This window comes from Oryctolagus cuniculus, chromosome 6 (assembly GCF_964237555.1).
Source record: "Oryctolagus cuniculus chromosome 6, mOryCun1.1, whole genome shotgun sequence".
NCBI classification, from domain to species: Eukaryota; Metazoa; Chordata; class Mammalia; order Lagomorpha; family Leporidae; genus Oryctolagus; species Oryctolagus cuniculus.
This window is the reverse complement of record NC_091437.1, coordinates 149,732,390-149,757,741: the sequence shown is the minus strand read 5'-3', so window position 1 is coordinate 149,757,741 and position 25,352 is coordinate 149,732,390. Positions and strand designations below refer to the sequence as shown.

The window sequence follows — 25,352 nt, the reverse complement described above, 5'->3', positions numbered from 1 at the left end:
CTGAACAAGTGACCCAGTGAGAAGACAAGCTGATGAAGCCCTAATAAATTGTATCTCTCAGGCTACATGCTTCTTCCTCTAAATCAGCTATTGGCAAGCAGCAGGGTCTCTCCCCCAGTGCACCCACTCAGTACAGAATGGGGGAGAGGAGAGCTGGGACCACAGACCTCAGAGAGCTGGTCCTCCTAGGGCCTCTACGGAACCACCAGTTCAGCCCTCGCTGACAGGTGGAGGAGACTCTGGCCCAGAGCACTTGGAGAACAGCTTCATATAATCAATCCAAGTCAGTCAGCCCTGAGCTCCAGCTCCGCCAGGTGCAAAAGCCAGCCTGAACCAGAGTGACTTTTCCCAAGTCAGTCATTCCCCAGCCTCTTTACCACTTCTACTGTTATTTGGTAACCACGTTTTTTAAAAAATTAGACCCAGTTATATTTTTAAAAAGAAAATTTCATGTTACTAGGTTAAAAAATATATATACTTGATCTAAAAGGAAAATAACCTTTAAAATAAAAGCAATGGAAATAAAAACAATGTTATTGAGATACACAGTGTGAAGTATTTCCTAGGCTTTCTTTTCACTATTTTTGGAGGGACTGGTGTTCCAAAGGCAAACTGGAAAATGTTCACTTCCAGTTGCTTCCATATCCTGTTAGGTCATCTACTGGACAGTGAGGTTCTCAATTCCCTTACCCGTATTCTGCTTCTGCTTTCTGAAAAAGTCATTCTAGACACATGTTCATGAATTCTACTAGGTCTTAGGACCAAGTTACTTGTCTGCAGGAAATGTGGTACAGCATGAGGAGTTCAGTCCTCAGCTCAACCGCCCACCAGCCACATGAGGAGGTAAGTCAGTCAGCTCTGGCCCTCATTTTACTATCTGTAAAATGGGAATTATACTACCCATCCCTGCAGGACTGGGGCAGGCCTCATGCGATGAAAGGCGTATGAGACAGTAAAAGGTGCCTGAGTAAATGCCCACAAACATTTGCTCCCTTCCCCCTTCACATCCTTTTCTGTTCTGTATGGAACGCAGGAACCCACACATGGGGTTCTCAAGCACTGTTGGCCAAGCCTACAGGATTCTGAGTCACCTGAGTCCCTAAGTGGCACCTCTCAGACCCCCAGAAGGGGGCACTCCCAGACACATGACAGCAACGAGACCAGGCACAGCTTCACTGGAGTGGAATTTCCAGCAAGGCTGCTTCTCTGGCCGGGTGGACCAGGTAGACACACAGAACAGGTGTAACATCTGGTTCACTTACCTGTAGCAGTTCAAACACAGCAAGGAGGTCCCCTCCAGAGAGGTTCCCACAGAAGATGGGGTGATAGCAGAGCTTGGGTGGCTCATAGTCTTGGTCAGCTAGCTTCACAACAGGAGCAGCCACCGTGGCACCCAAATATTCTGGCTTCCCCTAAGGCAGAAAAGAAATGACATTTTGTCCACCTGGTTCTCACCCACATCAGCACAATTTTGCAAATGATCTTCCCCAGACTGTCAGCATCAGTATCTCCCTCTTGGCTTCTGTCTTGTTTCTTCTTCTTCCGAGAGACTCTTTCCTGTTTCAACGAGCTTGAGAAGCAGAGGGGATCCACTCAGGCTCCCCGGGAAAACACGAAGAGGTTCATCAGAGGGACTATCTCTCTCCTTGAGGACTGGACTCTAAAGTTAAAATAATCATTAGGGTAGACTGGAAGGGAAAAATTAAGTGGCAGAAAACATTCCAAAGGATCTCCAGGATAGGACACTGTTGCTGGGAACATGAGATTTGGCAAAGCTGCATTAAATTCTCAAATCTGTTACTTTCAGAGCCAGTGCTGTGGCGTAGCAAGTAAAGCTGCCACCTGCAGTCCCACCATCCCCTATGGCACCAGTTCGTGTCCTGGCTGCTTCATTTCCAATCCAGCTCCCTGCTAATGCGCCTGGGAAAGCAGAGGATGTGGCCCACATCGTTAGGTCCCTGCATCCACTTGGGAGACTTGCCTGGCTTTGGACTGGCCCAACTCTGGCTGCTGCAGCCAGTTGGGGAGTGAACCAGCAGATGGAAGCTGTATTTCTGTTTCTCCCTCTCACTTTCTGTAAACTCTGCCTTTCAAATAAACAAATAAATCTTTTTTTTTTAATCTGCTATTTCCTATCTCGGTGGCTTCAGGTCAGACGCTTGAACTTTTTAAGCCTCATAACTAAAAAGGGGTCAAAAATAATAATATTAATTGAGTGGTGAAGTGTAATGTAATGTTATATATGATTTGCACAGTAACTGGTATACAACAAATGGCTGATACAAGCTAAGATGGTGATGATGATGATGATGATGATGATGATGATGAAAAAGAAGGAGGAGGAGGAGGAGGAGGTCAATACATTTCAGTGATAAGGTTGCTCTGCCCTATTTTTCTTGGTAGTAAAAGGAGGATATTAAAATATCTATAAACTGTATCTATCTAGATACAAATCAACAGATCAATATAGATGATACATAGATAGACAGACAGCTGGATAGACAGATAGATAGGCTGTAAGTTTCTTTAAGAACTGTCTAAGAATTCCCGAGTCTAGCTCCCAGGAGCCCGCATCCACATTCCCCTAGGAGTACCATGGCCTGGACCAACCACTCTCCTTTGCTATCCCAGAAACCCAGAAATGCAAGCTCCACGGGGAGAGGGAGCTGTGTGCAGTCTTCACTGCTCTGTCCCCTGGTCCAAGGAAGACCCTCAATGCACACGTGCTGCGTGAAGGTTGTTGGATCAGTGACCTCCACAGTGAAGGCACTGCAGCCACATTCTGTTTTAGCTGGAGTTTGGTCTTCACAGCCACACCGCTTCACTGCCTTCAGACTCATGAACCAGCACCTGTACCCCCAGCTACGGAAGGCAGCGCAGCTGGATAGAAATGGGACTTCTGTTCAGCTAGGCTTGAACATGAACAAAGTTGTCTGCTGGTATCCTGTGGTGGGGTTATACCTGCTTCCAATATGGGTGGAGTCGGGGTAGCTGGACATAAAGTGAGTGTCTGCCCAGTAATTTGTCCATTATACCACCTAGGAATGGTTCATTCAAATTACCATTTGGAAAAAAAAAAGGGTAAACATACACCCAAGCAATCAGTTTACCAGAGAGAAGCTCATCTTTTAGATCCAGCAGCCCCTCACAAGAGGTAAAAGCCTCTGGGAAATGAGAGAAAACTCTGGACTGGAAGCACAGGCTGGCTGCCCAATTCTAATCATTCAATCACCACCATGTTTGGGGCACCATTTAGAAGCAACCCACAGGTTTGAACAAAATCTTTTGCATATCCACTCATGCTTTTCCAGAAGGGAAGTGCAAGCTTTCACATTTTCTTTTCTTTTAGATTCAAGAATACAAGCTTTTTTTCTTCTGAAAAGATTTTGACTTAGGGTATGTCCAGGAAAGGCAATCAAAAAAAAAAAAAAGAGAGAGAGAGAGAGAGAGAGATAAAGGAAATGGAAGACAACAGGGGAGCAAAGAGAAATGCAGGCACTGGGAGGCTGATGTCGCAGGGACTTTCAAAGATGCTTGATGGCTGGCAATCATTGCCTTTCAAATAGACAGCAAACACTTCCAGGGGAAGCCTGTTGTGAGGAACAGCATTGAAAAGGCGTTTATCTGTTGCCTTCCCTACAGGAAATCTGTATTAATATACTGAGTGGCAGAAATTCTTATGTATGTATGTACATATACATATATAGATATATATTCCAATTTATGGCAGAGGTATGGGGCCCAGAGGAAGGGAGAGATGTGAAGAATCAGTGTGTGTGTATAGGGGAGATTGCCACAGTAGCCACCACACATGCAGGGGGACAGGGTCAGGGAAACATGTACTCAAGCCTTGGTTCTTGCCTCCAGGTGGCTGTGACCTTGGAGAAGGTTTTTAACCTTGCTGTGTCTTGGAAGCAAGAGCCTCATGCTCTCAGAGGTCCCTGCTCGCCTTCTATGACCTAATTCCCTCCTGACCTTGCTGTCAGGAGTGCACTTGGCAGGATTATTCAGGAAGGCTTCTTGGAATAACTGTCACAATTAATACAAGGCAGTCTTCAACTACTTCGTGGGAAATTCATAAAAGCTATTTTCCATGAAGCTTTTAAAGTACCCTCATATATCTGTGCTACTACAGCCTCCCGAGATGCAGAGACAAAAAGTAAAATAAGGAAAACTGCCTTTCACTTTAGACTTCTTAATTCAAAAGGAAAAAAAAAATTGTCTTAGTAAGTTAAGAAAAATCTTGCAGTAAGTTTTGAGTCTCCCCCAGGATTTCAGAACAGAAGCAATTGTGCAGAGGAAGAAGTTGGTTAACATCATAACAAAGGACACAGATATGAATGCGTTATCACAGGGATTAGAGACAACAGCCCAGAAGAAAAAGAGCTCCAATTACAAAGGCTGAGTCAGTGACCATACCCATCAGTTTTTTTCCAGCCAGCTAGACCAGTACCAACCTCCTGTTTGCAAAACACATGGGTATTTTTATTAAACAGCGATAACATAGAATCGGCTGGGGACTGGGGGCAGCAGTGAGTTGCTTTACATAACTAACACATTCCTAAAGAAGTGTCTATCAATGTTGCAAACCAGATCCAGTTTTAATGTAATATATAGAGAAATCTAACTTAAAAAAAATAAAACCTTTAGTAAACAAATCATCATCATCAAATTTTTCTGGCTCTGAATCATTGTTTTCTGAGGCTGGGATCGCCTCTCGGTATACCTAGAGTCCTGACCGCTCACGGTGCCACTGTTACTGAGGCAGTCAGCCCTGGCCCAGGGGACACTCACCACTGCATCGCTGTCATAGAGCTCTACCACCACCAGGGGAGGGGACTCCACCAGCTCCTTCTCATCTCCATGCAGCACCAGCTCATTGAACAGCAGCATCTGGTTCCAGGTTGGGGAGAGGGTCTGGGGGATGATCTGCAAGGAGGGACCAAGAGAATCATTCAACTGGATTGAAGGGGCTCCAAGGTTCATTCAATGGGCACTTACAGAGGGCCACCAATGCTCACTCACTCAACGCTCAAGTCGCTGCATGGATGCTGTCTGCTGAATGCTAGGGGGATGTGAGGATTCCCTGCCCTGCAGGAGCAGACAGTCTGAAGTTTCATGAGCAGAGCAGTATCTAACATCTTACTTACTTACATAATTTTGACTCCCTCCTCCCTGTAGTACCGTGATGAGAACACTAGCTACCCTTTGTTGAGCACATACTGTGTGTTGGTTACTGTACTTTATATGCACTGTCGCGTTCAAAGCTCATAATTCAGGAAAGTCAGTATAGTTATTTATATAAATTTTAAAGGCCAGAAAGCTAAGGCTCACTTGTCCAGGGTTGGTAAGTGGTAGAACTTGGATCCAACTTGGGCACCAAAGCCCAGCCTGCTAACCTCATTCACCCTCACAAAGTAGATGCTAATATTATCTTCATTTTATGATGGAAAAACTGACTATGGGGGAGATCTCTGATCCTTAAATTAGGAACAATTAGATTTTTTTAACTTTTATTTAACAAATATAAATTTCCAAAGTACAGCTATGGATTACAGTGGCTTTTTCCTTCCCCATAACTTCCCTCCCACCCACAACCCTCCTCTCTCCTGCTCCCTCTCCCACAGATTTTGCCATCAAATACAAACACTAAAGTTGGGTTTAAAATTTAATATTCCTTATTTGGAATTCTATTGTTTTATGGATATTTACTGATTTAGGTAAAGATCCTGGTCTTTAAAACAACCTCATGATTTGAAAGACATCTTTCTTTCATGGGGTTTGTCTGCTATGATGGCAAATCCTGACACTAGTAGTTGGTTGTACCCATTATACAGATGGAGAAAGCAAAAGACAAAGGAAAGTATTCTGTGTAAATGACCTAGAGCCTTAAAGGCCTCACAGGCCCCTGCAATCCTATTCAAATGAAGAGAGAATTATTTGGACCTGCATCCACTGCTCTATGTTCTTTGGAAACATGTCAGCTTCACTAAGCGGAAGGCTGGAATTGCAGTGCACTGGGCAGAAATTACCCTGTTATCATGTGAGGCTGGTCCTGGCAATGGTCCACAATCATATTTATCTCTCTTCCCAGGTTTTTCAGTCAAGTAGATGACTTCACAGGTGAATATACCTGATACGGTTTGAATAGGATATGGCTCCAGAACTCATGCAGACACTTCAAGTTTAAACCGTGAGCTTGTGTTGATGGTGTTGAGAGGGTGGAAACTTAATACAATTATGGTGTGTAGAAGGTGGGCCTCATGGCATGTTTCTAGGTCAATGGGGCATACCCTGGGAAGGTATTTCTCATGAGAATGTTGGTTATAAAATCTGGAATCAGGCCTAGCCTCTCTCTCTCTCTCTCTCTCTCTCTCTCTCTGCATCCTGGCTTACCATGGGATTGCCCTCTCTCCACACACACTCTGCCAGAGCCATCTTCCTGCCTCACCACACGGCTGAGCCAATGGGGCCTATGAATCTTGGACTGTGAATCTCCAAAACTGTAAACCAAAGTAAACTGCCTTTCTTCGTGAGTAGCTTGTCTTAGGCATTTAGTTGCAGTAATTAAAAGCTAACAATGCAGTCCCACAGCAATTACTGGCCCTGAGGAAATTTCCTTAGCAGTCCTGTATTGCTCTCTGACCCATCAGTGCTCACTTCAGGAGGGATGGGAAAGAAACCTGGCCTGGACTAACAGCCAAGGATCCAAAAGCTGTATAAAACTATCACCTCAGTTTTACATCCAGCTGTGTCCAGTTATGGTAGTAAATCATTTGCACTGTGGTCATGAAAGAACATTTTCATTGTTCTTATTTAGGTGAGTCATAAAAGTATTGTACATTTGCACAATTTTCTTCCGAAAAATGCTTTTTACTTTTAGAGCATTGTATGTCTCAGACACAATGAGATATTTAATGTAACATTTCAGAGAAAATCAAACATTTCTGGCAGGAAAAGAATGGCTTCAATCAACCAAGAAACAGGAATGATAGTCACAGTACAAAGCTATCCTGTGTCAGTGACTGATGTCTCAAAGACGCTGGTCTTTGTTGTTGCTTTTGAAAATAGAAATGTGATCTCTTTTGCTGCATGCACCTGACAGTGTAACACCAAAACAATTTTTTATCTTCACAGCAGCTTTCCTGTAGAAATATTTTTATATCTTCCATGGCACTGGGCTATACATGCTGCATGCTAAGATGCCAGTGGCCAGCATTCATTCATTCATTTATCACATATTTATTCAACACCTACAATGTGCTAGTCACAACATTAGGCACTAACACAGCAGGGGCTCCACAGCTACAAGGGTACTTCCAAAAAGTTCATAGGAAATGGAATTAAAAGATAGGTTTATTTGGGTGCAAAAACAAATTAAAACCCAAGCATGGTTGTTTCATAATGTATGGTTTCCAGGGACTCATAGAAGACTCCTTACATTTGCATGATTGAATGTGCGGGTACTGCCCTGCTCTCAGAATTGCTCCCATGAGATAAAGGAACACATGGCCACCTTTGAGAGGCAATAGGAGGCTCTCTCAAATGAAAGTATGTTCTCCCACTTCTCTGCCAGGGCATCCATGATTAGCCTCATTTCTTAGGGACTTTCTCATGGAGCTGTGCATTATAAATGGGTTAGATGACGTCAACTGGGAGTTTATGACAACACTTATAAAGAAGGGGCTCAGATACTGTGGACAGAGTATGGAATCGGATACCCTTGAAGGAACCCTCATTTCATTACCTACCTATGTCTAACTTGGGCAGGTGATGTAACCTCTCCAAACTTTAGTTTCCCTCATTTAAATAGAGTTAGCTCCTACCTTGTGAAGTTGCTATGAACATTGCCTGAGACAATGAGCATTAAGTGCCTGGCATACAGGACTGTTAGCCAGCCTACTCCATCCCCACCTACGTTCTTGTACAAATGAGTAGCCATGTACTGGCTACCTACTTTGTGCCAGTTGTGTACACTGAGGTTATCATGACTATCTAGAGACGACCCACAGAAGAGGTTTTTCTTAATATCACACAGCCAACAAATGGAAGACTCTGGACTTGGTCCCAGGAAATGGCATGTTATTTACCACTTCTCAAAACACAAGGAGAGAATAGTCTGCTGTCCCCTTTCTTCCAGCTCAGTCGCTGAATGAGGATGAGACCACATTCTCCTGAGGTCTCATTTGACTCCCTTCCCAAACAGAAATAGCCCTCTCTCCACTTCGGATCTTGCGGGACTTTAGACATTCCAGTTTGAGGGGGCTTACTGCACCATAGCCAGTTCACCTGTCCAGAGGCCTGCATCCATGCCAGGATCACACATCACATGGTAGCAGGGTCTGGTCCCCCACATCCCCTAGAGCCCAGATGAGACCTGGCACAGAGCCAGCACTCAACAGGCACTGGCTGAATGGATGTGATGCTGGTTTATATCATGCTGTCAGTCTGAGCCTCATAAATCAAAATGCAGTCTCATCCATCATGCAGGTCATGGGTCTCACCTTAGAGAAAAATGTTAGCCTTTTCAATGCCAGCCAATATAAAAGCCACCATTTATCAATTATTGCATACACTTAACTTTCTGCTTCTTCAAAACAGCTCTATTTTAAGATGACAAACCTCTAGTTTGCCCAGGCAGCTAGAAAACAGGGCTGGAAGGCAACCTCAGGTTTCTTCTGTGGGTTGGCTCTGAGACAGGGAGTCCTTTACTGAGCTTCCTGCTCTGCAAACAGCCAGTCAGAGAACAGAGGGGACCCTTGGAGGAGGTGATCCACTGGGAAGGCGTCCCACTGGACTTGTGCTGATCTGAAGCCCTTCCTGCCCTTCAGCACTCGGGGCATAGGAGAGGGGAAGCCCAGAAGGACCAGTCATGGACCCCGCTCCTGCAACACTCACATCCATCAAGAAGCAATAATGTGGGGAGGAGGGAAATTCTTAATCTCAAAGGTGTTGAAAGGGTATAATCCACAGCCCCCCCCCCCAACACACACACACACATACACACCCAGCTGATAAGTCTAGAGCTTCCTGACCACAAAACTAGAACTTTCCTCCTTACCAAGACCCTTCCCAAGCCACACCCCCCAAAATGACTGGAACCAAGCTTCACGGGGGTTGTCTAGGCTGTCCTCTCTCTTGTTGCTTCCCCACCACACTTGACATCGTGCCTGGCCCATCTGCAGGTACTCTAAGTATGCCAGGTTCTACTTTTCCTTCCAATCCTCCTTTGCCTTGAGATTTCCTCCCTTTGCCTTGGAAGATGGATTGCAGTGGAACAACAGATCTTTCCCTTGTATTTGCCGGCATATATTTGTATACCTGGAGACACAGATTTTGCAACATGCCCCCTGTCTTTATCTGGCCTCAGGTGGGGTCTACTGCAGGCTGCAGGAGGAGGCAGGCCGGTTTCCTGCTTACCTTTGTGGTCTGGCAGTGGGAAATGAACGTGACTTTGGCAAAGGGGTCTGAAAGTCCATTGCTGTCAGCTGCAATGAGGCCCCGGGCTTGGTACATGTGAGCTCTGAGCTGAAAGACATGCCGGGCTGTGGGAAGATTGTAGAGAGTGACAGGCATTAGTGGCTTTTTAGGAGCAGTGTGTGACTATGGCTCTGAGCATGACAGTGTCTGAGTGCCCTCAAACAAACGGGGAAAACTGGGAGCCACTCTTCTCTAACTGCGACAGAAAGAGCTAATGCTTATGGTATGGTTTGGGGTCAGCCATTCTCTGGTGCTCCTAACACGTGTCTTGATCTCCACAACAAATCTGTGAAATACGTCTAATTATCTCCCCTTTTAGCTGAAGAACATGACCCTCTCAAAGATAAAATACTCTCCCATGTTTGCAGAGCTAACACAGGCCAGACACTGTATTTTCTGTCTGATTACAACAACCACATTTTACTTCTTAGTCATTCTCCTGTTTCCACTGGTGTGTGTGGTTGTGTGGTTGTGTGGTTGTGTGTGTGTTTGTGGAGAGAGAGAGAGAGAGAGAGAGAGAGAAGAAGAAGAAGAAGCAGAAGCTCCTCAAAAAGTAGTTTTTACTTCTATCAACTCAGTAAAATTTTTTAAAGATTTATTTATTTATTTGAAAGGCAGAGCTACACAGAGAGAGGAGAGGTAGAGAGAGAAAGACAGAGAGAGGTCCTCCATCCGATGGGTCACTTCCCAACTGGCTACAGAGCTGTGCCGATCCAAAGTCAGGCGCCAGGAGCTTTTTCCAGGTCTCCCACATGGGTGCGGGAGCCCAAGGACCTGGGCCATCTTCTACTGCTTTCCCAGGTCATAGCAGAGAGCTGCATCCGAAGTAGAGCAGCCTGGTCTCGAACCGGCGCCCATATGGGATGCTGGCACTTCAGGCCAGGGAGTTAACCTGCTGCACCACAGTGCTGGCCCCAGTAAATGTTTTGAATCATCCATTCACCCATTGTTCTATTCTGCCAGCCAATGTCACTTTGAGTGCCTACTGTGCACCAGGCATCTTGGTCTGAAAGATTCTACAGTAACTAAGACAGTTCCTACCCTTGGGGAGCTCCCTGGAGAGGCCAGAAGTATCCTGTAAGAGACACAGGTGCAGAGGCAAAAGCCATGGGAGAAAAGGACAGGAGCAAGTGCACCTCTATGACAGCATGCGAGAGAAGGGGCTGCAGTTTAGGGCAGATCGGGGTTCAGTGGGGAAGCCTCAAGCAGGAGTTGAGTTCACTATATTTCTTGGCTTGTGGGACATTATGGTCCTTGGCCCTTGCAAGGCCCCTTGTGCTTTTTTTTCTCTTATTTCTTCTTACTTCCTCACACAGTCCCATTCACCTGTCTCTCCCCAAGCTTCTGTGCGCAGTGAGCCCCTGTTTATTTGTGCTGACATGATGACTGGGAGACACGAACTCCTACACTAAATTGACCAGCTCTGCTTAGTTAAACTGAGGGTACGAATACACCATGCATCCCTCTTCCGTGCCACTCCCAGGTTTATATCATGTCCATATGGGTCCATATGGGTCCTGGACATGGTTGCTACCATCTCTGGGCCTTTATTTCCTCAGCTGTAAAATGGGGGTGGAAATTGCCACTCGTTTGGTTACTTCGGTGGTGAGAGGCTTAAAATGGCACCTGACACAAGGGAAGAATTTTACATGTGGTATGAAGATGCTGGTGTGCTGTTATTATTGCTCATGGCAACATGACCTGTGCTGGTGAGAAGCTTAAAACAACTTCAGTGTCTATCTCTAGGCGAGTAGGAAGGAAAAATGTTAAGGGCTTAGTTAAATATGTAGATGCCATGAATTAGAGGTCTACATTGTAAAATGGATGGATCTTAAGACTCTAGTGCTGGGACTGGCACTGTAGCATAGTGGGTAAAGCCACTCCACACAGTGCCTACATCCCATATGGGCACTGGCTCAAGTTCCAGCTGCTCCACTTCCAATCAAGACCTCTGCCCTGGCCTGGGAAAGCAGTGGAAGATGGCCCAAGTCCTTGGGTCCCTGCATCCGCATGGGAGACCCGGAAGAAGCTCTGGGCTCCTGGCTTCGGATCAGTGCACCTCTGGCTGTTGCGGCCAATTGGGGAGTGAACCAGTAGATAGAAGACCTCTCTCTCTCTCTCTCTATCTCTCTCTCTCTGCCTCTTCTTCTCTCTGTGTGTAACTCTTTCAAGTAAATAACTAAATCTTAAATAAAATCTAGTGCTTGATGAAAGAAAAAAAGACAAAGAAGTATGCTATGTGTCACACAAAGCTATTTGTGTAAAATGAAAATATGGCACATGGATGAATAATGCTGAATAAAAGGGTGCAGACTCTAGGGGAGGTGGCAATGGCCTTTGAGCAGAACTCTAAATGGGATCAAGGTTGATAGGCAGGGACAGAGACCCCGGGTAGCTGGGAGAGGTGAGTCAAGACAAGGACTAAAATGCCAGGCCAGGCAGGGACAAGGATGTGGTCTAGTGTGGCTACCAAATGGAGTCCCAGCCTCTTGAGGTCATACTGCTGAGGGCCCTGGAGGCCTTACTGAGGCAATGGCATTCAGTTTAGCAGACAATAGGAAGCTCTTGAAGGTGTGTGCACAGGACCTGAAGATGTCAGAACATAGCTTCATGAGGTACAAATGTGAGTCAAGCTGGCAATAAAGAGAAGAGATGTCAGGGAGTGCGATCAACAAGGAGTCAACACCTTCCCTCTAGGTGGGAAGTTTTAAGGCCCATATCTTGTGTGCCAGTGCAGGGATGGAAATGAGAAGTAAGTTGGGGAGACATCCCAGGAATGGGTGCTATTGAACTTGGCCCTTGACTGTTAGGGCAAAGAGGGGGTAGGGAAGGCAGAGAGCCCCACAGGCAATTCCTTACTTGATTGTCATGAGACCTGCACAAGTTTCTGTCCTTCCACCCAGTTCCTCCTATGCATGTCACTGTCTGGCTTCATGGAACTAGTCTGGACCCTGGGAATGTGGAAACCATATCAGTCCCCACTCTGATCCTGCAAAGAATTTAGGAACTTGAGCTCTGCACACTCCCTAGTTAAGTCCAGATAACCGCAGTGCAATTTTCTCAAAGCTCTGATCAAGTCAAGGAAATGAGAGAACAGATTCCTTTGGACTCAACTCTAAGTCCTGCCACTTCCCCCACCTATACCAATAAACCCTAATGTCCACAGGCTGGGTCCTGCTGACAGGAGAGCCCTGTAAAATGGCAGCAGTAAACCATGGAATATTCAGCATATGGCAGAGGGATTTCCAAAGACGAGTTTGTCTACAGGCAGCTCATGTGTTTTTTAGCACACTGCACACAAATTTGGCAAATTTTGCTTCTGGGAGTGAACTTGGGAATGTCCATGCTACAGAATGTCCATCAATTGACCTTCAAGCACCTAGCCCAGGAATTTCAGCAGTTCCCAGCTGCAGCCACATAACCAACACACTGTAAAACTCCAGGGGGTGCCATGTCCTTCATCTATACTTTGGCTTTTCTGAAACCTTGGGTCTAACCAATTATAGTCCCTGGAATAATCTAATCTAATCAACTTCTTCACCCATTGGCTATGCTTACTTTTTACTTGTGGCTGTCAAACAGCTGTCTGATTGCCCCCACATCAGGTTGGGGTCACCTTTCACTCATCCCCATACCCCCCACTAACTTTTCCATCATGCCTTCCATATATAGGTACCAACTCATTATTTGCTGAATGGATATTTTCTGGAGCATAAAATTCTCCAGTAGGTATGGATGGCAGCCAAAACCTTCAAGGCCAATGCACAGCAGAAAAAGTTTATTAGGCCACCCCATGAAAACAACACACTGCAGGAACCATAAAGCACTGGAAAAAGTCTCTCCTCTCCTCTGAACTGTTAGCAAATAGAACACCATTATGTCATAGTCATGAATATCTTGAGACAGTCTCTATATGACAGGGAAACTTATTGTGGGTATTTATCACCTGAAGATGAAAACCATATAAAGGTAGGATGGAAAACAACAGTAAAAGGCAGGGTTTGGAGTATTTTCCTCTGTCATTGACTAGCTGTGTGATCTTGGGCAATTTCTAAGTATCTCTGATTTATAGTTTCTCCCTCTGTAAAATGAAGAAACACCCCAGGGTTGGTGTGAGAAATCAATGAGATCTTATATATAAAGTCTAGGAATTATGCATTTTTCTCAAAAGACAATACTCTTACTCATTAACATTGAATTGAACCACTGGACACATGTTTCCAAAACCAGTGCCTGGCTACATGGGACTTGCATGTCTTCTCTGACTATTGAACCACTCAGATTGCACAGGCAGTAAAGGTGAAACAACTCAGAGACACCTTGTGCAACAGAGTGTGTGGACAATTCTCCACCCTTTCCAACACTGGCTCAGCTCAAGACTCAACTTCAGTAGGAGTAAGGATAAAACTGCAGTGTGCTTTATCTGAATTGAGCCGCAAGAAAGCAGACAAATTGAGAGATTTTGGAAACAGAAAGCAAAGTGCAAGTGTAAGATATGAATATTTATGGCAAATCCAAAATCATATGAAATTATAACCATGACACTGATAGAACATAACTACGTAGAAGAAAGGACTCCAGAAAGCCTGGTGACTTTCTGTAAGAAGCCAAGCCAAGAGCTGAGCTGGATAAACACAAATGCCATCACTTACACCTGTCTTTTTGGGGTCACTAATAGGACATTTAATAACTCAAAACCTCAATACCACTAAAAGGAAACACTGCCCTAGTTCCACAGATCACATCATCACAAAAAACTACTAATTCTTTAAAAAGCCATATTTTGTTTAAAATGCAAACTCAACAGTCTATTCTGCCTAAAGAGAAAATCAAATGGCTTTCTCTCCACTAACAGAAAAACATAAACACTTATTCCAGGTGTATTTTAATGACTTTACCTTATTTTTTTTAGGTGGGATATTAGAAAGTAAAGAAGCACTCTTAGAAATTGTCTTAAAGACAAACAAGTTGATCCTAAAGTAACATGCAAACAATTCGTGCACGCTGCCCTCCTTGCTGTTTTCACAAAAACCCACCAGAGACACCAGATGACCTTCACTGCCCAGGGAGCACCATACCTTGGTAGAGCAGGTTGGATGGGGGTTGGTTCACGCCAGTCACCTTGGAGAGCATCTCTGCTTCATAGCCTGCAGGCAAGTTATCCAAAATGGCACTGGAGTGTCTGATGGGACCCAGCCACAGGTACACGTCGACTTTTGCTTGCACTGACCAACCAACTGGCCGTTTTCCAGGAAGCTGGGAAAGATTACCAGGAAGAGTGCCTCATTAATAGTGAGTTCCATCCTCATTGATGGAACTCACTCTTTGAGAAAAGAAGTCTTTCTTGGAGACACAGCTGGCAGCATGTTCAGAGAACAGTTCTCCAGGGCTCCTCTTAGATCAAAATGAGAGCAGTGGCACCAATTGCCCTGATGCACAGCTCTGTGGAAGATCCAGTATTAGTGGGGCTTGGGGCTAACACAGGCACTGAGAAGCATTCTTCCAAGCCCTGAATCATTTAAACCTGATAGGTGTGTTTATGCCCCATTTCATAGATGAGGAAACTCAGGCTCAGACAGATAAAGTAAGTTGCCTACTATTCCTCAGTTTTTAAGCAATAGATTCAGGATTAAACCCCAGAAAAGATGATTCCAAATCTAGACTAGTTTACTGCTTTGTTTTGTTCAGAAGAACTCCAGAGTTTTTTCCATATGTCAGGCCCTTGGGCTCTTGAATGACCCTTCCTGCCCTACTGTATCCTTTCTTCTGGGCTGAGCACTTCTAGTTCCTTCAATCATTCCTGTGTGTGAAGTATGGCTTCAGATTCCTTGCTCCCTTGCTTTAATTCCATTGAATGTACACAGATGTATACATTTGAAGTCTTTAAAAAGTTCATGGAAAGTAGTTTATTATGAAAAAAACAGGAGGATTTCTAAATATTTTTGCACCAAAATAGTCTTCATTCCATTTCCTTAATGGAATTGTTTTTTGTGCTGATGTTTGCATTACTGTGTGGTATGTGAGTGTGCATGGCAAGTGTGTGTCCATACATATGTACATGTGTGCATAGACCTGTGTGGCGGTGCAGGTATTCTGAGGATCTGAAGAGCACAATTCAATGCAGACATATGTCTTCTTTATTTCTCAAGTCTGTGCTTTCTTCTAAAGAGATTCAGGCATCAGACTTGGCTGTGTTCACAAGTTCTGGCAAGGCCCTCATGCTGAGTAGCTGATGGCACTTAAGATGTGGCTACCTCTCCAGATTCTGTTGACTCTTCTAAGTGCCTCTTAGTGTTTCTTAGAATTTCCCATCAGTGATTGCTTTCTTCTATACCACCTCCATTCCATGAAGGATCACAAGTCCTGATATAAGAGGCCAGAACTTGTGCTCCCACAATTTCCAAGACCATCATGGAGAGTCCCTGAATCCAACATTGAGCATGGCTTATTTGCCTTTGTATCCTGGCTCCATGGATTTCATAAGTGGACTCAGAGAGACTCAACTTAGCAACTACTGCAAGTGCTATTAGGTCTTTGCTGAGAGACTCGGGCTGAGACCATTACAACGACTAAGACACAGCTTGACCCTCCTTCCAAGAGGTTACGTCTATGCAAGAAGCTGATCTGCATTCATGTGCTCATTTGTGAAGAGAGAAAATACTAAGGGAGCAGAGAAGGAACAGTGTGCATTTCTATCCTTTCTTTAAATTCAACTATTTACCCAGGCTGTGTTTAGTACTTTGGAGTTGGGCACCCCAGAAAGAGGAGAGGGCATGAACAAAGATATGGCTAGTATGAGCTACTGTTGAGCAAATGCTTACTCTTTGCCATGTGTGGTGCTAAGAGCTTTCAGCAAAAAAGGTTTCACAGCCAGTGAGCATGAGAGCTAGATAGAGAAAACCAAAGGTGAGGCTGAAGAAGCCAACACAGTATATGTGGGAGTTGAAATTTTATTCTTTAGGAGTATGATGCCATTACTCATTCAACTCCTCAAAAATCCAAATAAGGTCATTTTATTATTGGTAAAGGCAACCACTCTCCTAGTACTCTCTTGTGATTTTAAAATTGTTTAAAAATATAAGACAAATAGTCCTCAATTCATTACTTTTCTAATAATAATAAGCTAAAATGTATTGAGCACTTGTTCCATAAGATAAATGTTTATTAAGAGCCTACGGAAATTTTGTAGTAATAAAAGCAATCCCTCTGCCATTTGTAGAATCTCTGAAATATCAATTCATAAAGGGAGGAACTTTTGTCTGTCGGTTCTCAGCAACGGCCTCATTGCCAAAGAGTTCTTGACACCAATAAATGACAAAGTAAATATTTGTTGAGTGAATAATCTTTCATTCACTTACCTAATAATTTTCGACACATGTTGAGCACTTACATTGTTCTAGCTTCTGGTCTAACATTTCTCCCTTCACACAGAATTTTCTATTACCTGCATGCTATTAATGAGTCCTAGCTTATCATTCATCCCCACAATGACTCTGTAAAGTAGATGCTTTTATAATGTGTATTTTAGAGATGAAGAAGTAGAGGTTCAAAGAGAATTGTCCAAAGTCCCAGAGCAGGGCAGGGCTGGAGCCGCAAATCAAACCCTGCTTTACCTGGTTTCAGTCCCCAGACTCCCAGCCAGCACATTTCACAGGCTGCCACGTGTATCCGTGCATGCAAATTGAAAGGGGCTCTAGTTAAAATGCAAATGCTGTCAGTAAGTCTGGGTAGGATTTGAGATTCTGTGTGTCTCCCTATTAATGCTGATCCTGCTGGCTGTTTAAAATATTTGAGATCTTTTAAAATATTTGAGCAGCATGCTTCTTAATGTGTGCCATGTTCCCCCAAGCAGGTCTGGTATTCTCTGTTTCTTAAAGTAAAACAAAAACCATTAAAACCATTAAAACCATCACTCGTTTATGCTACTATTGTGTGTATGTGTATGTGCATGCATGTGTGTCTATGCTGGCATTCACGGTAAGAGCCTCAAACTCAGCTAACATCTGGTACAGGGACCACAGCTGTCTCCTCAAGTTTGCAGCTTGCACATTTCTTTTTATTTTTTTTTAAGATTTATTTATTTATTTGAAAGGCAGAGCTATGGAGGCAGGGAGAGAGAGAGAGAGATGGAGATCTTCCATCCAACAGTTCACTCCCCAAATGGCCGCAACAGCCAGAGCTGGGTCAATCCAAAGCAAGGAGCCAGGAACTTCTTCTGGGTCTCCCACGTAGGTGCAGGGGCCGAAGGGCTTGGACCATCTTCTGCTGCTTTCCCAGGCCATAACAGAAAGCCGGATCGGAAGTGGAGCAGCCGAGACTTGAACTGGTGCCCATATGGGGAAGCTGGCACTGTAGGCAGTGGCTTACCTGCTACACCACAGTGCCAAACCCTGCACATTTCTTTTGAAAGCACACAAATTGAAATTGCTGGCAAGATGATGCGGAGCCTCAGATAAGCATCCAAGTTCAATTCCCCCAAATGTGTCGAGCACTTCTTGAGATAACCTTCAGAAACAGCATCCCTTTTTTAATGTCATATGTGATTCCAGCCATGTGTGTCTGCCCCTGCCTTCTCCCCCTACCCCACCCTCCTTATCTCATTTGCCTCTGAATCCTGGCCAATCACAGCAAAGTTTTTCCTTTTGAGAACAGCATGACCATATAGGTGTAAAAAAAAAAAAAGGAAACACACAACAGAAAAATAATTTAAGAATGCAAAAGTGATTAAAAGAAAAAACTGTGATCACCAACGTATAAATAGTGCACGAAACAGAATGCAAACAGAATGCTAACATCTTAGCCTCTCCACCTCCCACTGAGGTTCTGATAATGCCAGCTGGCTTAAAAGGAAGAGGAAGTCTTGGCACCTGAGAGAAAGGAGAGCAATGATAATCCACATGCTGCCTTGGAGTTGGTCAGTCAGTATCAGGAAGACAAAGGCCTGTTGGTGTTGCAGAAATTCTGCTTTGTGGCAGGACCCAGAAGGATACCTTTCAGCCACGCCTTTCTGCTGCATCCTAGGACAGCTGGATGAGGGTACAGGCGGCTGGAGGAGAAGAGACGGATTTGGGGGTATGGAGCAAATGACAGGATAGGGACAAAGATGAGGGTGAGGACAGGCGGGCTCAGCACAGAGAGTGACTCAAGTAGAAGAGAAGAGGAAGGTTGGCAGCCACCCTCTGGGCTTGGAGTGCATCCATGGCAAGGATTTCCTTTGGATAAGGAGTTTCCTTTTCCACATTTCCTGCCATCAGGGACAGGACAGGGGAAGACTCTGCTCTTTTGGATAGACAGTTGGGTTGAGTTCTGCAAAGCCTGTCCCATCATTTTCGCCAGTGTAACGGACACATCTGAATCAGAGAGAAAGAGAGGCGATGGAACCGGGGAGCACACACACCTGGGCGTCGGTCGGCCGTGCCGGCTGTGGGATGACAGAGGTGGTGCCTGGGCTTCCTCTCCATTCGCATTCTCTGTACTGGGTCCCAAGGAACAGAAGTCTCCTAAAACCTGTAGTTAGCTATTCTGGGGGAAACAAGCTTGGAAAATATACCTTCAAGAAGAGAGAACTATGTCCTGACTGCGAGACTTCTTGGAACCTTCTACTGGATAATGGAAGCTGTGAAACTCCAAGAATTTCCAAGTTTACAGCCTCAAGCTCCTAAGTGTCTTTGAATGTGGATATTTATACAGTCACTCAAAGGGCAAATGTGCAATAGAATAAACTTGGAGGAAACTCTGACCTGCAGAGTTCAGAAATTTGCATTCCATGCTTTTCTCTCCCTACTTCCTATTTCCCAGCTAGGAAACCGGAGTGAGTAGCAGATGTAGGAATATTTCGTCCCTCTGCGCCAGCCATTTCTTTTATTCAGACTTTCCAATTCAACAAGCAGAAAGGGGGCATAAAGAGACGGTGGGTGGAAGTGAGTTAAAATCAAGTGTGACCATTGCAGAATCACCTTATCAAGGTGTTTCATCACGTTGATGTAACCGAACTCAGCAAGTTAAGAAACCTATCACTCAAAGAAGTTCCAATGGCAAAGAAAAATACAAATAAAGAAGGAAATCGATGCTTGAAGTCATCTGATAGAGGTAATAGACACACGGTGAATGCCCTAGGACAAAGGCTCTGTACTCTCAGACACAACCATCCCCTGGCTACATTTGACAGCTGTTCTTGGTTCTAAATTTACATAATGTCAGGACACATCAAAATATTTAGGAGTGAGCAACTTTATACAATTTCCTAGTATTTTTAGCTCAGGGGCTTTTGAGATGATTTGCTATTTTGAAGACAAATGTTTCCTGCCTTGCTAGCATTCCTTGAATGGAGAAAATTAAAGAAAATCTCTGACATTTGGGGAAGAATTTTCTCTGTTCAGTTATTGTTTTATATGAGTGCAGTTAAAAATCATTTTCCACACAAGACAGAAAATACCATGCAGAGCCACAAACAACTCATAGGCTGTGAATAGGGCACACAGTTATAGCAAGGTTCTCTGGGCCATGGAATGCCTGCACTGGTGGATCGATTGATCTGGGGAGGTACGGGCAGATCAATCTCTTAACTTGCATCTATTTACTCAATCCTCACAATCGTCTCCACTTAATGGAATGAAAAGTGAGATGAACACCTTCATTCTACAGGAAGGAAGAAGGCTATCAAATCACCTGTCCAAGGTCATGCAATTGGTAAATGTTGGCCCTGGAATCCTGTTGAACTGTGTTCTCCTAAAATTCATATGTTGAAGTCCTAATCCTGAGGACCCAGAAAGTGGGGCCATTGAAGATGTGATTAATGAAGCAAAATGACATTGTGAGTACTGGAGTAGGACAGGCTTCTAACCCAACGTGACAGGTGTCCTTGTAAGAGGAACGTCACACAAAGACGGGCACACGCACACAGAGGAAGATGGATGTGAACACTGGCCTTGTGCTGGCACAACTCCAGGAATGAGGCAGAGCTAGAAGGAGAGGTCTGGAACAGGTCATTCCTCACTTTCCCCAACTCCTTTGGAGGGAGCATGGCCCTGCTGACACCTTATCTGGGATTTGTAGCCTCTAGAACTGAGAGAAAATCCATTTCTATTGTCAGAGTCACTCAGATTATGGTACTTTGTGACAGCAACCCTAGCAAACTGCTAGAAATTCCAACCTAGATTCACCTGATTTCAAAGCCCACGACTTATTTATACACACTGCCTTTCACGCCCAATAACATGGGTTTTTCTGTCGGCAACATTTAACAGTCACAACTACAGTAGCCAATCGAAACTCAACAGCACTTAGAGGCTGTTCATCAGACTGCCCACTGCCGATTCCTATCAAAAGTTGTCCAGCATCTGCTCACATCTCAGAGGGTGAGGAACCCAGGTGGGCTACCATTTAAGGAACTATTTCTTTGTCAAGTCTAGGGTGGGGCTTGCTTTTATCCTCTGAAAACTCTCTCACGAACACTGGATCTCCCTCACACCATCAAAGCATCTCACCCAAGCACTGCAGTCTCTTCACCTGCTCCTTATCTGGCATGATTTTGAGCCTTCTCACCCTCCCTCTATGGCAGCTGAAAAGTAGTAAGTTACAGCAAGCAACCAGAACTGAGATTGGCAGGACAGTCTACTACGAGTTAGGAAAATTAATCTGTTGAACCACACTCTTGTGACCAGTCACTACTGCATGTTAGGGCTTTGGACCACTTTTTCCTTGTATTTTCTCCCTTCTGCTTGCTGTGATAAAAACTCGCTTGTTGTAGGAGTAAAACACCCAGGAGCTTCAAGAAAGGCTCAAGTCTCGAGTTAGAGTCGACAGGACCATTCAGAGATTGTCTGTGAGGGCCTCTCAGGGGTTATCCAGGGAACCTGCCTTCATGCAGGGTGCAGGAGCCCCCAGTTTAAAGTCACCAGGAATCAAGAGCTAGCAATTCTGCTCCTCTTATAATTTTCTTTGAAATCTCCTTTTAAAATATAGATGAACTCATGTGAAAAGATGTCATGGACAAATTACGTAAGAGAAAAGGCCATGAGGAAACTAATAGAAAAGCATTCATTTTTCCCAGATAATCAAAGAAGTAAAAATGAAGGTAGCCCTCAGACACACCTACTACATTAAAAAAAAAGAAACCTATTGCCTAGTGATGCAATCACTGGAGAACTGGGAAGGATTCAGCCTCAAGATGGTCTACTAAATTGCCATTTGAACCAAGAGGGAGCAAGGTGCTCCAGGTGCCTTCATACCTTTGACAGCTCTGGGGGACCAAGTCGGAAATGGAGACGCACACTGGAAACTCTGAACCAGCCAGGAAAAAGGGAAATTTCCGCTTCCTTTAGTCAAAAATAGCGCAGACTTACTTTGAGGAAATGAGTTTTGATCTTCCCGCAGTGTTTGCCCATCTGCTCCCTGACAGGTGAGTAGAGCAGGTCTTTAGAGTCGATGCGGGCATATGCCACCCTCTTGTTGTTGCTAAGCAGCCAGATGAAGACATCAGGGATGGTGTGCTGTGGCTGTGGGACAGAGAAGAGGGGGAGTCGATAGGTTGATGTTTAATAACCTTGACTTTAAGAGTTCCACCACCCTGAGTTAGTCTCTTCTGCAAAACGAACGCTAAGAGTCAAACATCTAGATACTTAAATATCTGTGCAATCTGGCCAATGCAGCTTCCTTGAAGACAGAAAGCCTTGGGTTATGAGTTGAAGTAAAGTCCTATAAACTCGTATGCCAAGTGTTCATTGTGCTATAATGAGGTGTAAGTGGGCCCATGATTTGGCATCTTTGGTGGCCTATTTGTCTCCATTTGTAGAATACTTTTTTCTATAACTTTGCATGGATTCTTTTTTTTTCCAGTCTTGTAATAATGATTTTTGCTTCACACATCAGATCTCCTCAGAGCCAGATAACATTTCTGTAATATTCAAATGAAATAACAAAACAAAAATCCACAAATGTCTTTGAATGTCTTTCCACTTGTTCTTAAGGAATGGAGAGCAATTCTACAAGGAACTTTGTACCTCAAATATAATTGCCAAGTATTTTAGTTCCATTTTAGGTGGTTATCCAGGATAAACTACTAAATTGCACAGAAAATTAGACTTTAAAGTTGAGCTCATCAAGATAGGAAGTGCAGAATTCCAACTCAAGTGGCCCATTATGTCGTGAGCGTTTTTCACATTTCTGAACTAACATCTACCAAAACAAAAAGGAGATTTTGTTGTAAACTATATCTTTGACATTCTTGAGTTGGAAGCAGATACTCAATCCTTCTAAACGCTAACACTCAGGTATATTAGGTATTCCAGGGCCCTCATTTCCCTCTAAGTATGGGAATGGAGACACTAGATTTTCCTGGCCCAGGGTCAGTCAAAGATCTGAAGCCCCAGTGCCTGGTTCAAACCTTCTTTGTGCTTATTGATTCCCATGTCTACTGGTTGCCTATGACACTGCTGATTATGCCTTGACTAGCGGCAAGAAGTACAACTTTCTAGAACAACAAAATCAGGGACTCTACCTCTCCCTGACACCTTCCTGGAAAACCTCCAAAGAAGTTTCTACACATCTGTAGGCTTCAAGAAAGAGCTGCAGAATCTTGACAGAAGGAAATATGAGGGCCTTTTGGTCTTGGGGGGGGAAAAGCCACTATAATCCAAAAGTTGTACTTTGGAAAGTTATATTTATTTAATAAAAGTTAAAAAAAAAGAAAATGGTGCCACCAATAAAAATTCAATGAATAAAAAAAAGACCATTCTAGAAGTCACCAGAAGATACTGTATGACTGAACTTTAAAATGAGAAGTTGTTTTGACCTTTACTGGACACAAGTTTAAATCCTTTTATAGTTGAAAACCTTTCAACGCTCTAATGCTTATATCTACTTTTCTTGAGTCTATTATGGAGCATGATTTCTATTTTGCTGAAAATTCGGGCTTTGTAAAAAGAAATCAATGCACTGTACATGTTTGGCTTAATTTAAAGTCTCTTCTCTCATCTCTAAACAAATAGTGCCTGCTCAACTCAGCAGGACGTGGGGAGCAAACACTGAGTCATCTTTCCCTCCCACCAAACACCCAAACCTCATCAGGAGGACATTCAGTCTAATCTTCTAAATGCGCTTGGCCTTCAGAGTCCATCACCTCATCAACAAGAAAGCGGATTTTCTCCACAAAGTTCTGAGCTTCACGGATCATTTCCTCAAGAGTGAACTTTTTCTTCTGCTGCTGAATGATCCCCTTAGCCTCCTTGGCCATCGCCTCCTAAAACGAAACAGGAGTCAGGGTAGATCTTGCTAGAAATCTAGGCAACAGCTTCCATCCCGTTGCTGGGGAGTCTTGAAGGTGCCTGTAAGCTCCACCCAGAGCACTCATTAGGGCTATTTCAGCGTCCATCACTTCAGGCTGGCCGTTTCATAGGAAGTCCAATAGAAATACGGCAGCAGTGTTCTTCTCACTTCTGTTTGAAAAGCAGAGAGTTGAAGCCCAGAAAGGTCAGAGGTCACATAGGATTTGTTTTTAGCCAGGACCTGAACCCAAGCTTTCCAATAATTAACAACAACTAGAATAATGGCAACTAAATATCCTTGAATTCCCACCTAATGCCAGGCAATATTCTAACTACTGTATTAAGCCTTTATTATTCCTCATAGTAAACTTACAAGGGAGATTCCATTATTTACATTTTAAAAAGATTTATTTATTTAATTTGAAAGGCAGAGTGACAGAGAGAGAGACAGAGAGAGAGAATCTTCCATTTGCTCATTTATTCCCTAAATAGCCAAAACAACCAGGGTTGGGCCAGGCTAAAACCAGCAGCCAAGAACTTCATCCAGGTCTTCTATGTGGATGGTAAGGACTCAAGCACTTGGACCATCCTATACTGCTTTTTCAATTGCACTAACAGAGAGCTGGCTGGAGAGCAGAGCAGCAGCCAGGAGTGGAATCAGCACCTTGATATGGGACGTCAGGATTGCAGGTGTGGCTTAACCTGCTGTGCCACAGCACTGGCCCCTGCTATTCCTGTTTCACTGTGGAAGAAAAGACTCATGCAGCTGAGTGGCAGAGCTAAAGTTGACCCCAGTTGAGTCCGGAGTGCATGTCTTTCACCATGGCACCACTTCCTCTTCCTGGGAGAGTGGTAGAAACTTCTAGACCAAGCCTGCATCATTTAAGAAGTACTGCCAGAGTTCTCAGCTGGAGTTGTCGGAATATCCCAAAGTGTTTATTTTGATCGATTTGTTCAGCCCACACTTATTTGCTTAGGAATGAAACCTCAACTCTTCGCAGTGGCTTTTAAAAGCCTTGTGTGAGTTGGCTCTGCCTACGCTCTGCTTCTTCTCATAACATTCCTGCCTTGTTCACTAAGCCCCAGGCAAACTGGTCCCCAAAAGTCTTAGAATATGCCAGGTTTGATCCATCCTAAGCTTGTACACTTGGTTGTTTCTCTTGCTCAAATGTTCTTCCTACACTCTCCATGGCTAATTTCCTATCCATCAGGCCTCAAATTTAATATCACCACTGAATTTCATAACCTATAATCATTTTTATGTATTTGTTGCTTACCTATCTTCCATCTTCTCCACTACAATGTAAACTTCACTAGGACAGGGGCCCCTCTGTCTTGTCCGCACCTGTATTTCAATGTGTGACAGTGTTCCTGGCCCATAGCACATATTAAATAAGTGTTTGTGGAATGAATGAATCAGTCAAGCTACAGATACTTCAAGGATGAGCACCAAGTACTTTCAGCTTTGTGTTCCCAGCACCTAGCACAATGTCCGGCACACAGGAAACTGTTAACATCGGATGGAAACACTGAGTATCAACTATCTACCAGGGACTGCTAGAAGCCCAGGTTTGGGGCAGGGAGAAGACATAATCCTGTCTTTCCCTG

At 44.1% G+C, this 25,352-nt stretch overlaps 1 protein-coding gene across 2 annotated transcripts in view; it reads right to left on the bottom strand.

Moving 5' to 3' along the window:
- Positions 1–25,352, bottom strand: part of FER1L6 (fer-1 like family member 6) — a 195,585-nt gene that overhangs the window by 73,040 nt on the left and 97,193 nt on the right. For both annotated transcript variants that reach the window (XM_002710764.5, XM_070075467.1), the window contains 6 exons: positions 23,600–23,719; positions 21,825–21,977; positions 14,559–14,736; positions 9,421–9,545; positions 4,795–4,929; positions 1,263–1,412 (listed from right to left, as the gene is read on the bottom strand). In XM_002710764.5, the coding sequence (XP_002710810.3) occupies positions 1,263–1,412; positions 4,795–4,929; positions 9,421–9,545; positions 14,559–14,736; positions 21,825–21,977; positions 23,600–23,719 (861 nt within the window). The remainder of the gene's footprint in view (positions 1–1,262; positions 1,413–4,794; positions 4,930–9,420; positions 9,546–14,558; positions 14,737–21,824; positions 21,978–23,599; positions 23,720–25,352) is intronic.